The 16582-nt window shown below is 33.8% G+C and overlaps 1 protein-coding gene across 1 annotated transcript in view; it reads left to right on the top strand.

Annotated features, from left to right (window-relative positions):
- Window positions 1–679: 679 nt before the first annotated feature.
- The window catches only part of LOC106642588 (ras-specific guanine nucleotide-releasing factor 1), a 39010-nt gene continuing 23107 nt past the window's right edge, over window positions 680–16582 (top strand). The window contains exons 1-4 of the mRNA XM_014357416.2: window positions 680–743; window positions 5176–5536; window positions 6881–7011; window positions 7613–7729. Coding sequence (XP_014212902.2) covers window positions 5509–5536; window positions 6881–7011; window positions 7613–7729 — 276 coding nt within the window. The 5' untranslated portion in view covers window positions 680–743; window positions 5176–5508. The remainder of the gene's footprint in view (window positions 744–5175; window positions 5537–6880; window positions 7012–7612; window positions 7730–16582) is intronic.

Raw genomic sequence — 16582 nt, 5'->3', positions numbered from 1 at the left:
GCATCGCGCCGGTATGTGCTCAAACGGAGGGAGAGACGTCAAAGCGAGAAGGGTGGAGGAGGCCGAGGGACAGGTGGAGCGCAGGCAAAGAGGCCTCGCGCACGCCTGCACCGAGGGGTAAAAGCAGAAAGAGGGAAAGGGAGAGAGAGAGAGAACGCGAGCGCCAGGCCTCGGAGCGCTTGGCGACTCGCTTCAGCCTCGGCTGGTCCGCCGCGCCGCTAACATCGTGCGCGCGCTCGTCCTACCCCGTTTGTTTTGTTACTAGCTCTCCTTTTTTTTGTCGCTTATCGACAAAGTGCTGTTTGAAAAATACAGACAATGACAAAAACACGTTTTCACATTGGTCATTGATTCGTATCGACTGAGACAAATGTAGTACAAAGTACAATCAACCCAGACAATCGACACTTTTAGTGATATTTGGATGAAATATGCTCCGGCTTTCTGTGGACTTTCACGAGTGCCGGACGAGACTTATATTTTCCGTTGGTTAACCAGTGCAAAAACATAGACAAACGTGCACTGACATTTGTATAAGTTCAAACGAAACCAAGCGGATACAAGTTGTTTTCGAAAACCCACGGGACGAACAGTGGTGGAAAAACCGTGGATAAACAAAGCTGGCGAAGTATAAGTTTGGAAAGAGAAAGACTGTGTGAGGGTAGAGGGGCAAAAAGAGAAAAGTTCAATCCAGCGAGAAGGATGGATAAGTGTCCGGTGTCTCGGTTGCAACAACACAAGAGGTGAGCATCGCTAGCACACTTCGTCTCTTTATCAAACCACCCCTCGCGCCGTACTTGTACCATCCACATGCCGCATTTTAGTTTTCACTTTGTTCAACCGAAGCTCTCGAGGCTCCAAGATAAGCTGCGTTAGCGCCAGTAGCCAAGTGTAGGCAAACCATCTCTCTCTCTCTCTTTTCTTCCCCGTGCAAGCACAGAGAAGGTCATTGTTAACAGGTGTCTATTTCGATCGCGCGCGCGTTTTCCTCCGTCTCTATATTTGCTTTCTACCGAGAAGGGCTGTGTGCCTTCAGGGCACTGGTAAACAAAGCCGTGATTTTCTCATCCAGGGCTTTGTTGCTATCCTCTTTTTTATTTTTTTTTTATTTTCTCCTAAGGGTGATCGATGGCCGGGTACTCCGCACTTATGACTGCTCTACGGTTGCCGGGAGTGGGATTACAGTAGCTCGTGAAAGGCTTTAAGCTGGACTTGTATATTCCACTGTAGTTATCATGTTCTCTTCCACTGGGAGTTCTCATCTGCGGATAAGGATTTGCAGGAATACGATGAGGATAACTAGCATTTGTTGAGGTTGCGTTGAGAGCTTAATTACGGGGGACTGTTTTTGTCTCACAAATGGATTGTAGAAAAAATACGACTTTCTTGTCTTCGTCATAAGGTTTTATTTGGAGACGTATCGCCACGATTACGAGATATTTTATTTCCAGTGCCCTTAAATCATACGGATCGCCAAACACTGATTATTGCAGTAATAAACGTCTTACATTTGACTTTAGAGTTAGCTAAAAAACTTGTTGGTAATTTAAAGGATTTTTCAAACGCGTCAGAGGATATGTGCATTTATTCATAGAAATTCGGTTTTTTATTCGGAATCCGAATTCAACTTTGCTTGAATGGCCATACTTCTAACTTTGGTGGGGAATTTCAACTCTTTGACCTTGTCCTGCTGACGAAAAGAACTTTGAGCTAGTCAAATTGATGGTGAAGTTATCGACGAACTTGTTTGCCTGAGAATTAATAATTTCGTGAAAGCGAGTAAAATTGCTGTCAACGTGAGTCGGGGGAAAAAAGTTGACGAATTCGTTTTTTGGCTAATAGCTCACCTCTGGCTCGGGTACCCACTTACGTGTAAACGAAAAAGTTCCTCGATGGTATTTATTTGTTGAGTGATTATCATAAAACTTGCAAACAAAGGACATTATTAGTATAATTACTAGCTTTTAATGTAAAGAATTGTTTTTTTCTAGTATATACTACTGGTTTCAAGGACAATAAGTGACCAAACATTATTAAAGACTTTAAGTTGTGACGCTGTTAAAACATTACAAAATGAATGATAATATATTTTGAAAAATTGAAAATACTCTTATCTTGTTTGCAAGTGTACAAGCAGCAACAGAAAAAATTTATAACGTATTACATTTTAGTTTCTGAACCATCACTATGTTACTTAATACTAGCTAGTATTTAAAAAAGTTATCCCGTCATGAAAGTTGACTATTATTGATTTACAAAAAATAAATTACAAGCAAGGACGTATTTATATTTCTATGCATTATTTTTAAAAGATTTTAAAATCGTTTCGAATACTAAAAGCCAATGTTCTCACATGCTAAGAACGTTACAACTACGATACTAAAGCTACGCGAACAATGGTGCTCGGTTATAAACTCTACGAAGCAGTAAAGTTGTGAGGATAAAAGGCGCTGTCTGGCTAGCTCTTTCCTACCGCATTGAATTATTGAATCCTCAAAATTGTGTTGTACTTACACGTTACAAGTCGGATATGAGTAGGGTTTTTTAGAAAATTTACCTGCTGGACGATCATCATGATTAAACTCTTTACATGGCATACTCGATTTTTCATATTTCCTAGAATCATTTCTATACATAGATTTTTCGATGTACTTGTCTTTGACGTTCCAAATTATGTATGTATTTTTTAGTATTTAGAGCAGCTCCAAACTGCTTGGAAGGAATATACAAATCAAATAAAAATTATCGACGCTTTGTAACGGCAACTTACGTTTGACGTCATTTCCCGACAAAGCAAAAAGCTCCTCGAATAGTCGCAACATTTCTGTACTCACGTCCATAGTTACCCATTAGTAGCACGCAACGTTGAATATAATCAATAACTGGTTTTCCTGACAAAATTATAACTATCAATAAATTTCATTAATATTGTACTTCTATACTAAAAGTATTTGTACTAGCATTGTACCAAAGGTTTTTTTTGCATTGAATAGTACAGCATTTAAATGTTACAACTACGATATAAGACATGCTAGTGTTTTCGTTTTTAGTACTTCTTAATTTACTTGATCAGAAATTAAGTTGTGTCGTACACTGGGTAAAAGTAAAAAATGGAAAATAATATCGTTCTTTACTCAATTTTTATAAAAATATGACACGCTACTATTTAATGAGTTATCAAATGGGGTAAATTGACAAGTTAAATGTGTACCATCGGAATAAGTTTAACAATTATAAACTTATTTTTACAGTAAGTCATTAACGTAGTCCGCAAGTAGTATGTAGTGCGCCTATAAAAACAAAGGTTATCTTTGTGAGCATCGTGTAATAAAAAGCTCTTTTTTTTGGGCTGATGACAAAAGATACTTTCAGTCTAAAATTGGTTACTTATTAAATATTGCTAAAACAAAATTTCTAGGATGATAATTCTAATACATTAAAAAAGGCTTAAAAAAAGTATACCTTTCAATCGGGACTCCCCAAAATTCGTACAAGTTTCAATTTCTCGGTGAGAAGGCACGTGTTGAATAAAAAACCAATCTCTTACATCTAAATTTAGGTCATTGATATATCCCAGCTTTGAAAATATTGACTTTTCACTCAATTTAATTTTAGTAACGCTGATAAATTAAGAAACTCTTAATATTCATCAAGTATTCGATCAAGTTCTTTTTATTAATTCGTATGATGCTGTGATGGTAGTTTCTGAACCTGGTGGCGCATGTCACCAGGGCGAGCGCCAGACCCGAGCGACTCCTTTTTTCGTACCAAGGGTACACCCGACCCTCTAAAACGCCCGAGGTAGGAACTACTATTTTCTACTCAATAGTGGATATTTTTAATTGTCTATGAAGGACTAAATAATCGGCTCTATTGTCGGTAGTAAGGATCTACTAAATAATTATCTGGTAAAATTAAAAAAGGACTCAAATCGAGCTACCATAAGTCTTTAAAGAAAAAACTTTACTTTGGATAAGTATCTCTTACTTGTAACGTTCCGTGGACAATTTTGAAATATTACAAAAAACAGTTACACCAAAGAAAAACAAATAAAACAAAGAAAGAACAAGAGAGCTTGTCCACGCCTTTTCCTGATTTTAGAACCGACATATTATAACACCTATATCCACCTTCATCTTAATTAAAATCTACCACATGATATACAACGTCGACACCCTTGAGCAGCAAAATAAAGTGCACTGATATTTTACTTCCATTTTGGATGACCAAAGTTTTGCTACGCTCGACTTTTTACATGTGCTTTAAAATACAAACTTAATGTGCTTTAAAATTATTTGCCACACAGTACGTTTTACTTTGCTCGGCTCATTAATCATTGCGTTAGTTTACCAAAGAGCGAAACAGCTAATAGCTTAAGTAATTGCAGAACTGTTGACCGTCTGCATATACATTGATCAAATTATTACTGGATATTTGGTAATAGATTATTAAATTTACCGTACAGAGACTGCCTCGTAACTACATCATCGCAGTAATAATTGCATCATCGTAGAGCATGTGATATTAATAAGCTATTCAACATGTAAATTTTAGTAAAATCTGATGGATAGGATCTCGCTTGATGTATCGACTTCACGTGCTTGTAATGAAAAACCGTAACTAACGACATTGTACTTGATTATTTTTCAACAAGGCGCTTAAACGTGGTGGCCTCGTGTATTTCTCAACAACAATAGTACGATTAGTTTGATCAGAGGCACATTGATATGAGCAACATATTACACGCGTCAATGAATAATAATTTTCATGTAAGCATGCTCTCAGAATTTTTTAAAGGCACGAGCAGTGAAATAATCTTTTTTTTTTTTTTTTCGTTTGACGTTTTTATAAACCAATTCTAAGAAACGATGGAAAATCAACGATGAGAATCCATCGGGTCTATCAGGCTCTGATTAAATTACAAAGCCATCAGGAAGTCGAGCTAATCAGCGAGGTTTTTTCGACGCTCCCGGACGTACATGTATACAGCGCACGATACATTTCCCAGCGGGCTGAGCCTAAAAAAGTCATTAGCGAAAGACACGGCGAGCTGAAAGCTCCGAAGGGCTTCGCACACACGCGTGTCCTCGCCCACTCAGATCCGCCCTATACGCGAGAGAGGTAGCGATCGATTAACCTGACCCCATTTGTTTTTCGGTGTCTGTGAGCTTGCAGCTGCCGGAGGCGACTTTTGGAGGTGGCCACCAAAAAACGGGGAGGCTGCCCGGCACCACTCGGCTAACCTGTTGCAATGCGGAGTACACCGGCACTCGGAGGCGCCAACATGTGCTGGCATGAAGCGACCTGCTGCGACAAACCACCGCCTACCATACCCTCGGCGCGCGTGACAAGCGACCGGGCCAGGGAATAGGCCACTGAGCCGCGATCGACAATCCACAAGCTTTACCGTTGTTGTTGTTATTGTTGCTGTTGTTGTTGTTGCTGTAGCTGCCGTGCGCGTGATTTGATTGAGGACGTCACGCTGGGTCCCGCCGAGCTACCGTAGACATGCTTAGCCCGAAGATGCAAAGGACTGGTGAGTGTAACCAATTGCTGGTAGTGGCAAAATGTAAAAATTGGTTTTTGTTTTTTTTTGTTTTTTTTTTTTTTGGGTGGGTGGGATGAAGAAGGAACTACAAAAAAAAAAAAAAAAAAAAAAAAGATGTAAACAAGACTTTGAGTAAAAATAGAAAGAGCCCTGGTTACTTTGTTTTACAGATGATGAGAAAATTGTTTCCTTAAACTCAAATTAAATAAAACCAAGTTCAGTTGTTCACTGATATCGTCAGAAGCGATATATATTCTAAAAAATTCTGAAAAAACTAACTTTAAACAGTTGTTTGGGAATACTTACACGTGTTACAAACCCACTGTTCGGATTTATGACTCGCACTGCACAGGATACTGCCTTGAATTTCAATGGGAGCCGTATAAATTTTATAAGCTTTAAAAATATTCATTGGCAGTAAAAGTCAAGTACGTGTTTCTGAGGCATCGTTTGAAAGGATTTATTGACGTGGCTTTTCGCCTGTTACTCGATTGAATTGAAGTATTGATAAACTTGGTACGAATATGTCGTTTAACTCATACCGATACCCAGAGCCATCTTAAGTAAAGTAACGATAACGTGATACAATCATGAACGACTACAAATTTAGAATTTTACCAGTAAGTGGTACTAACAAGTGGTTGTTACAAAAATTTATGGTATGGCTAAACTTTTATTGTGATCAGTGTTAAAATAACAATATTAGTCAAACTGAGCTCGTTACTGTGATTTTCCAAGTTTACGTAAGCGCATTTTTCATGAATAACTTATTTTGTATCAAATGGCTCTCACATAATACTTTTTGAAAAGTATTAATAAGAAAACAGTAGAATTATCACACCTGTAATAAACTCACCAGGGTTTTCTAGTTAAAAATAAATATAATGTATTTCCAAATTAGTACACCTATATTACGGTGTATTCTAAATCTTACAATAAATTCCATACCACTGTATTAAGTACTCTAATTTTAATTGCTCTAAACTATTCATCAGAAGACAGAATGTTGCAAGCTTCATTAAAAACATTCCAATTAAGAGTAGAAAATAATTTAAGTTCACGTCTAAAATTAACTCTTGAATTGTTCTAGATTATTCAATGCCAAAAATAAACATTTCCTGTAATTCAGAAAATCTACTCGATCTTATTATTATTACCATTTGACATTCGATACCTTCGGTAATAATAGTATGGGTACGGTTGATGATAAAAACAATAAATGATGAATGGAAAGAGGAAAAAACTTTTTTTTTATTTTAAATGGTAAAATCCAAAAAGCGGCAACGAAAATCCGCAAGCTCACAACATCGCCAGATCTATTCTGTTTCGTAGTGCGGGTGAACGAGGCTCAGCTGATCATGCTGTCGGAGAGGGCTCACTACGACCACACGATGGCTGGCTACCTGCACAAGCGTACCTCGGATTCAAACAAATGGCAGCTGCGTTGGTTTGTTCTCTATCAGGTGAGTCTCGCAGTCGCAGCACCCGTCCGTGGCCTTTTACTCGTTCCCTCTGACGGTGACCTTTCACTTATTTTTTCCCCGCGAATCCCATCGCTTTCAGTACACGTAAAGTGTATTGTTGTTTGTTTTGGATCTCGATTTAAACGAGAGTAATATCGGGAATGGAGTGCGTATGCATGTTTACCTTTGCAACGAGTGCACTCATGGAAAACGGACGACAGACACGTGAAAAGAAAAAAGAAAAAAACGGGGATGGAAAATGGATTCGCGTTTTCCTAATATTCTTTTAAAATAAATTTCTCGGTTTGCCGAGCAGAAAGTGACGCAAGTGTGTACACGTGCGCTTTGATTTTGTGGCGAATCGCTTTGAAGGCTGTTGGTTTGATTATTGCTTTCATATAAATACATGCATGTTTCGATGCTTTTATGTTTAGTAGAACGAGCTTTCAATTTTTCTTCTATTACTACACATTTGAGCTTTTTTTTGGAAACGTAACTTCAAAATTAACGAGCATTGTACTGTGCTGTACTATTTTACTAATGACAATAGATCAAAAGAACTATACTGCGGATGTACGAAGAAAACTTGTTTTGATTTCAGAATATTCTTTTTTATTACGAGAGCGAGGCAAGCCCGAGACCGAGTGGCATCATACTGCTGGAGGGCTGCCACTGCGATCCCCTCATTACCGCCAAGGGTAAGGACTCCGACAAGCAGGTGAGTCTCAGTCATTTACGTAGCTTGATTCGTACGCGCACGCACGAATAAATTATTACCCTGAAAAGTCCATAATATACCCACGATTTATCTTACATACGTATATAATATATACGTGTATGTTGTTGATATTTGATACACCGCTATGCGATGTAAACAAATCAATTTGGTGACATTATTGAGTCCTAGATGGACTGGTAAATGTTTGCTTCTGAGAATCAAAGTGGCTAAGTGTAGTACTCCAGGAAATTATTCGTATGAACGCAATGTGTGCAATGTGATTTCGTCAATTTTTAAACGATAGGTAATTGACAAAGGTACCATATTTTAAGATATGACGTGCGATATCAAATTATAATGTCATTTGGCTCCAAATGATAAAATTCTAAGCGATTTATCTACTGTCGTACGAAGTACAGTATTAAAACTTTAATTAATAAACAAAGCAGCCAGTAAGCGCCCCGGGTTGTGTGGTAATTGGCGCTTTTGTTATTTTATTTATTAAATTAATAAACAAAGCGAATTTTTTTGTTGAAACGTATTCAAGTCAAATGTAATGCGAGAGAGCAGGACTGCCAAATAATAGGTGTAGAGCTTGCAGTTAAAATGGCCATATGGCTCAAACTGCCGAGTAGGTATCATTAATACAATAATTAACACATGCATATAAAAACATATTGTATTACAGTTACAATCATCTCAAACTTGCTCAGTTGTCAAAAATTCAATATAAAAAATAAATAACGATTTGGTTGGTTAAGCAGGACTATTAAATTAGTAATTAATTAAACAGTTCTGCTCAACCAACCAAATTTTTATTCATTTTTTATGTTAAAAACATATTGTATGTAAGTATTTATTAAGTGATATACGAATTAAGATGTGTGATCATGGATGTACGAATCTAATAAGGTGTGGTTACAGAGAGTTAGGTCGAAAATTTTGACACAGAATAATACCAGATAAATATCTTAGATTGAATAATTGTGACACGAAAAGTAATAAATTCAGGTTATAAATATAACAGTTGAATCTAGTACTAAATGCAGGAATAAAAATAATGTCGTATGAAACGACTTAAGGATTATAATCCAGACATCTTTTTTAAGAGACACAGAGAAAAAAACAGAGATGTTACAGATTCATGGTCGACAACTAAATGAAAAAGGTGAGTTTTAAGACATGACCATGTACAAAACATCTTTGGTGCCGTAGTGATCAGGGTGTTAATACCCTCTAACCTGAGAAACTGCAAAGAAGTCATGGATTTGAATTTATTTGGCAAAAGTTTCCAAAGTTTTTTCTTGGATTTTTTTCTAAAATTTTTAAAGCACACTATCTTAAAATACATATTTTTACTTTTATAATTACTCAAGTCTAAAATTATTAGTTCTGTAACAATACTACTAACTTAATATCGTTATGTTTTTGGCAAATGGTTAACGCACAGTGTACGCATGAGGGCAAAACCCAATTATTATTATATACATACACACACATCTTTCTACGTTATATGTATATTGATTTTCGTGGGGTTTTCCACCCTCTTTCTTACAACCCTTTCACTGTGGCCTTAAACATCCTATTAAATGAGGGAAAATTCGTTTGTTTCTTTCCTTCTTCTTTCTTAAGCTACTTCTTTGCAGCCCCCGCCCCCTTACTCGAGCACCACTCACCATATTCACCACCTAGGCAGTCTATACAATACAATTTAACATTCAGTCACCGATTATTTAAAAAAGAAGACTGAGCACTTTTTTAATAAAGTATGACAAGACTGTATATGTAACTTTAGTTCCAGAAACATAGTCTACGTATCGTACATGAACAGCATGATCCAAAATGTGATAATATATTTTGGTAGCTACTTCTAGCTGTTTCAAATTTTTTGTTTAAGTTTAAATTATATAAGGTGCATATGTTTTTGTACTATTATCTCTTTATTCCACATCATCCAGAATACAGATTGGCCACAAGCTTTCAAAAATAGAGGGATAATATGCTAACAGTATTGTTGAGATTAAGACTAAAAAACTAAAACTAAAACAAAACTCGTGCAACATAAAAGTTTTTAGAATCGTTTGTGGTGAAGTTGAGAAACTTAGTAACCTTGCATCAAGGATTAAAGAGCCACAAAACACAGAAAGCGAAACTCATGAGTGGTTTTTTAAAAGCTCCTTAAACTGCTGATGCGCCCTTCACTTTTCTCGCACCCTATATTTACACGTTGTCCTGTACTACTTACTATGATTCTAGATCCTTTGAACTTCTACCAACAGATTTTCGAACATATAACTAATACTTTTTTAATAAAATAGAAGCCACCAGAACGTATGATTTTTAAACAATTTCATCATCATTAAAAATTTTGATAACTGTGCGGTATGTTTTAGTCGTGACGTCTCATAAGGTATAATTAAAACTTATCACTTCGTAATACTAAGCTTTCGTTCTATACGTAAGAATCTTAGTGATCAGCAATCACAACGTCAATGCTATTAGACTTGATTTTACGTTTCCTAACTTACATTTTTCAAAGAAGAACTGCTGGTATAAAATTCGGTCCGTGCATCTATGCGCTGATCTTTTTACATGAATCTGCCTAAAACCAAAAAATACGAGCAATCCACTGTTGTAACATTAATTATTGTGTATGATCCACAACGAATATTTGACATCTTACTATTGAGTTGTTCTTAGTAAACAAAACACTTCATAACGACTTACGAAGGCGAACTCAATGCACAGCTACTGTACTATGTCAGACGGAATTTCACATTTGTATACGTATGTATTTTTTAGATGTATGGTAGATTCGTGATTAGAATGCTGTTTGACGTACTATTTTAGTAATACACGCATTTCTCGACGAAACTTGACAATACAACGTCGAGCCAACGGATTAAAAGAGGAAACGTACTGTAAGTAGGATCAAATAAGGCCTTGGGACTGACAGCTGGTTCTTGATGAAAAAATAAATAAATAAATGAATAAATTTGATTAAATACCGAAATTTTTGACTTAACAAAAATAAATTTTACGAGTCTTCACTCGGTGAAATATACATATTAGTATATTATAAACTTCTGTAGTGCTCATTAAAAAAGAGTACGAAAGAGAATTATAAACTGATAAACACAAAATAATGAGTTATCGAGTGCTTTTCTAAATCTACTTTGATTTCATGAAAACTTTTAATTTCTCATTCGACTACTTCTCTTACTAACCAAGGAAGTACAGATCTCATTAAATCTTTTACTTGGTATTTTGGGACTATTATTATTTCATTAATGGCATAATTCTGGAAAATTGAAACATAACTCACTGTCTGTGTTATCAGCGCCAAAATATTTTTATTTATTTTTTGTCGGACGTAGTATTTATAGAATTCTTAAAAAGTTGTACTTAAACAGATAACATATTTACTCACAACTTGCTGATAGCAGCAGGTGATTTTCAGGTCTACTTTCTTTACTAGTTACTCAACGTACAGTAATTGAGTTAAGGAACTATGGACACGTTGCTGTGTTTACACAGATAAATACTCTAGTTTCAATATTTACGAATAATGATGTTTTCACAATAAACTTACATTAGTATTTTATAATCGGGATAATTTAGAAGTTTTACATGTTAGAAAAGATCTTGAAGTACAACAATTTGTTAAACTTCGTAAAATTAGCAAACAACTAATATTTTATTTGATACCAAAGAAAAGTAGTCAATATGTTGTAAATAACGTTTTACGACACTTGCAATACCCTAAGCACATGCTCTATATTACTCCAGTTTTTATTCATAACTGTTTACTTTAAATATTATTTTTATTCAATTCTTCATAGGCTTATTTTTATCGTTAATATAATAATAGCCCATGAAACTACCCAAACGCGTTTGTAGAATACTTAACGTGGCTAGCCCTAATGGTTGCAAATTTTTTTTGTAGTAACAAAAAAATCCAGAAACTTAATGAAATACATGCTATGATTATTCAAGATTATACTGATAACTTTAGGGGCATTAGCAAATAAAAAACATAATTGCTTTGTTGATGCTCCATTGATGATAAAATATTAACGCAAGAAACACATTCTTTCAGTAATGGTGTTTCGCAATACAAAATTCAGTTTTAGTACTTTTAGAGGCTATAAAGAGAACAGTTACATTAATTTATTCCAAAGAAAGAGACAGACTTACAAATACGAATTTTTCACCCCACAAATCAGGCTAGACTAGAACCGTTTTTTTTTTTTTTATATATATAAAATGCTGGTCTTTCCTACGCTAATAACATAAGGCTTTTACTAAAATGATTATTTAATGATTATTTTCTAATATGTGGCTGCTCAAATTAATTACTATTAGTTATTTACTAATTTCAATTGGCTGTGCGAACACTATAAAAAACGTATGGTAGGTAAAGTGCTTCCCTTTTGTTGTATTTTATCACCAGAATCGGAAACAAACTATAAAAAAAACAACGTTTCTGAAAACAATAGGATATTTTTTTTACGACTCTTTTTTAACACGCATGCATGACATTCAGTTTATCAGTCATCGAGTTCATGTTACTCGTTTGAAGTTGCATCCATTTTTTACGATGGTTTTTTTATTTTTTAACGAAAAATAAAATAAGTTACACGTAAAGTATTGCGGTGGAAGTACTGTTGTCCGCAGTATTTATTTCTGGACTACACTAAATAAATTAAAGGAAATCAATCTATGCCGTAATAGAGTCATATTATATTCCAGATGACTTTTGGCTGGAAAAGGACTCTATGGCTTATAAAACTTGATTAAAAAAAGATTTGAACTCCTGTAGTTTTCAAAAACATCTCTCTGCAGATAAATATACAACCCCACGCATCAACTTTAGTGATCCAAAAGCTTCGAACTGCGGGGATAGGAGTGTTGAGAGGGATAATAATCCTAATTTCATGAGTCTTGTTCGCAACAGTATTTTCAAAATCATGCTCCTACCTAAGCAGCTTATCAACACGATGTGTCGTCGTTTTACATTGATTTTTTTTACATGCACCGTCATGTGCCACAAAATTTAACTCACTAAATCTTGATATAACAGTCTATTAATGAATATATTTTTTCCAGTAGTTTTTTTTTTATTATCTTTGCAAGGTACTCCATACATATATAAATTATTCCTTATCAGCTTATTATGAATAAATTTTTGGAACTAGGCTTTATTTACTTGAAAATCTCAATTTAGCAAAATTTCTTGTAGTATTAAACAATAAATGTTGAATTTCTTGTAGTCTAGCAATGCGTTGTTTCTATGGTAAAACATTCTGTATTTATTATAATAATAGAGACAGTAAATTTTGAAAGAACGTCACGTTTTATGATGGAATTGTTTAACTTTTAAAAAGATATTAGAGCTCAGAAAAGCGTTAACAAGCAGTGCTTACATTCCATCATAAAAACCAGTAGGTTGAATGATTCGGAGAGTCGAGTACAAAGTATGTGTTTTCAGAACTACGTCTTGAGAAAATATTCACTTAACGGAAGGTTGACAGCTTTTTTATCCCACACAATTTTCTATTTTCTTTTGGAAGCGGTAAAGTACATCTCAAATCCTGTTCTTGAAATTTAATTGAAATGCTATGTAAATCATGTCATGAAAAGACCAAAGCGAGTTTCCTCTTTCTCCTTACTTTTTTCCTTTCACGAGAAAACCATTAAAAGTTGATGAATAAAAAAAAGTGCGCCTCATCTTCGGTAAAATTGATGCCATTGTCGAGAAAAGCTGCGCAAAAAATGCAACTTTCCTGGACTGCATACATTAGCATTAACTATGTTTCATGTTGTCTTATTTTTTTTAATGGAATTCATTTACTGTAACACATTAGTGACAAATCATAAAATCATAATACTAAAAATATGGTAATGAGCTTGATAAAAAGTGATAAGTCAAGATAAAAATTTAACGTACTTAACTTATAGCTTTTTAAAAAAAATTTTATTGTTTCCAGTATTTGGATTAGAATAATTTTGACTAGTTTTGTTTAAAATGAAAAATTATGATTTTTCTAGAATAATTTACTTACGTTTTTTTATCTTGTATTTGTATTTGAAAAGTTTTATTAAGAAACGTAAATTTCTTTTCCCTCACTGCCAATCAGACTAATGTACAGTGTGAGTTTAATTACAATATTTCTTGAACTACTGTCACAGAGCTCTTATACTTCATTTATATCACAATTTAACACTTGTAATGATGAATTAATTTATTGTAAAATTCGTTTCATTTTATATAAATATACGTTTTTCAAGTATTCGTTAAAAGTAAGTGTGTACTTCAAGAGTTTCTTTTCTTTAAGGTTACATTTTTAAAATTAATGAATATACTAAAAGTAGCTTGCATTTTCTAACAATAAGATCAATTACATAAATTTTTACTTAAAATGTATCGTTTTTATTACTTAAAAAGCAAATTCCAAAATACTGAGTGTGATGCTCTATAAAATTACAGTGTCAAAAAGCTATGAATTTTTCAGTACGACAACTAATGTTTTGTAGAATGTACGTAGTGCGCACTTGGTTTTTTTTTAACGTTAAAAAGTAATTTTCTTTGGGTAATAGTAAATTTATGTTCAATCGATTTTTACTTCATAACAAATTACAGTACATTCTGATTTACCGTTAAAAAAATCAACGTAAATTGGTGTATTGTGTGGAATATTATGAATATGAACTAGAGACATTATTTTTATTTCTTAGTAGTAGTTGACCACGTTCTGTCTTATGAAATAAATATTTTGTTTCTGTTTATATGGAGATATAGAAATAAGAATGGCGAGTCTGCCAAGTTAGAAAATAGTTCATTGAATTATTTTTCAAAAAAAGTTTCCATCTAGCTTATTGAATTTCATTTTATTTATTTTTTTTTTTTGTATTATTGTTGGTGTACTGCAAGAGAAATATAATATTCTTTATGCGGATAATGGAGCATCCAAGACATTATAAAGGGAAAGGGATATTACACGGCATATGTCGCAACATGAGTATCCTGCAAATACCCTTCCCCTTGTCGTTGTGTGGGTAAGCTTTGTCAACGTGACCTCCAAAAGGTCAGTAGGTCGTCACACACGTTAGGTCGCGATAATAATAGGGAGCTTCGTTTTTAATTCACCGTTACAACGCCTTTTTTCAATTGGTTTGTCATTTTCTCTTACCAATGTGGAGATTAATTGTGTTTCAGTTAGTAAAAGTGTTTGGTCAAACGAAAGAGAGTTTGAAAATATACAATAGCTACGGGAAGCACATAAGTTCAGGGATGTATAAAAAAAATTTGAGATGTAAATAAATAATGTTTTTACTTTGTAACCTGTAGATTAGTTAACTCCTAGGAATTTAAAATTCTTTATTATTATAAAACCAGTAGCTCAGAGTGTCTACATTGTGTAATAAATGTGAAAAATATAAACAAGTGGCTAAATTAGAGCAAAAAGTTAAAATTTTTTATTCAAGGCACGAGTGATACATTTTTGATTAGAGCAAAATGTATAAAAATATGCACGTAAATCTTAAAAATTATTTTTATACATCAGTATTCACACCATTACATCATTTTTAAGCTATTTTAGTAGACTATCGTTATTTGGACGATAATGATAACACTTTACGTATTGATGTGTATTACAAGAAGGTAGAACGGCAACTAAGTAGTACAGTGTAATATGGGTAAGAACCACTTTTTTCATTATTTTAAAAATATGCGTTTTTTTTAACTCTAAACAATCAGTATTGTAATTTGAATAAATTTGTAGTATACATGAAATTTGCATTTTAATAATATATACATTTTTGTCAACCATACAGACACTTTTAATGAAATGAACTGTGTATATATATCTAAAATATCCATTTTAAAATTTATATGCAAAATGTTTGGGATGGTAAAACTTTTTCTTTTGACAAATTTTTCTAGAATTTAAACAGTTAGTACGGAAATAAAACTACAAATCAAATTTAGGCCCAATCAGTTGTAAAGTTTTGACGATAGTCCATTAACATGTTTTTATACATACACGGATTACATTTTTTTGCTCCTGTGAAGAAACAATCGCGTAAAAAAATGATGCCTATTAAACCTCTTGAAGATACTAATAACATTTACAACAATAGAAACCTTTTTCATAACTTTTTATTTTAATGAATTCACTTTTTTATATCGTAACACATAAAAAAAGACAACTTACATTCAACCGTAAGGAAAAATCACTTTCAAACAAAAGCAAATAGGTGTCCCTGTGGAATAAACTTTTTGCCCTTACAACTTTCTTTTTCTTTTTCTCCTCATCTCTCCAGAGTTACTTTCTTTACATCTGTCTTTTACGTATTCCCGGCTTTTATTTATCTATTGTACACTGCAGCATGTTTCATCTTGTATACGAGCTACTTTACAACCCTTCTTCCGTAAAATACTATGTTTGTTGTACACCCACTAACTTTCCAAGAGAAAATGCACGCGTTTAAGTATATCAATCTTGCTCCCTTTGTAACAAGCTGCTATAAGACTGCTTTACTCTCGCCATTGATCAAAGTTATTCAGTCATTAACTAAGTATTCTCATTTTGTACGTTGATAATTCTTTGTTTAAAATGTCGAAAAAAATATACGTTTCTTTCTATTTACAAATATTTAAAGTATGTCTAATATTGTTACAATAATTATTTTAACTCTCCTCGTTATGGTTTTTATATTATAGACACAATAGCGAATCTAACAAAAAACTAAGTAAAATTTATTACAATAATCATTTAAATTATTAAAAATAACTGATTTATCTATTATTTTGTACAAAGATCAGGTTATATGATAGCAAGTTAGATC

This window comes from Copidosoma floridanum, unplaced genomic scaffold, assembly GCF_036245765.1.
Source record: "Copidosoma floridanum isolate Cflo_tuat_1 unplaced genomic scaffold, Cflo_Japanese_pri ptg000001l, whole genome shotgun sequence".
Lineage (NCBI taxonomy): Eukaryota > Metazoa > Arthropoda > Insecta > Hymenoptera > Encyrtidae > Copidosoma > Copidosoma floridanum.
Note: the sequence above shows the minus strand (reverse complement) of the source record. Positions and strands in the feature narration are given on the sequence as shown.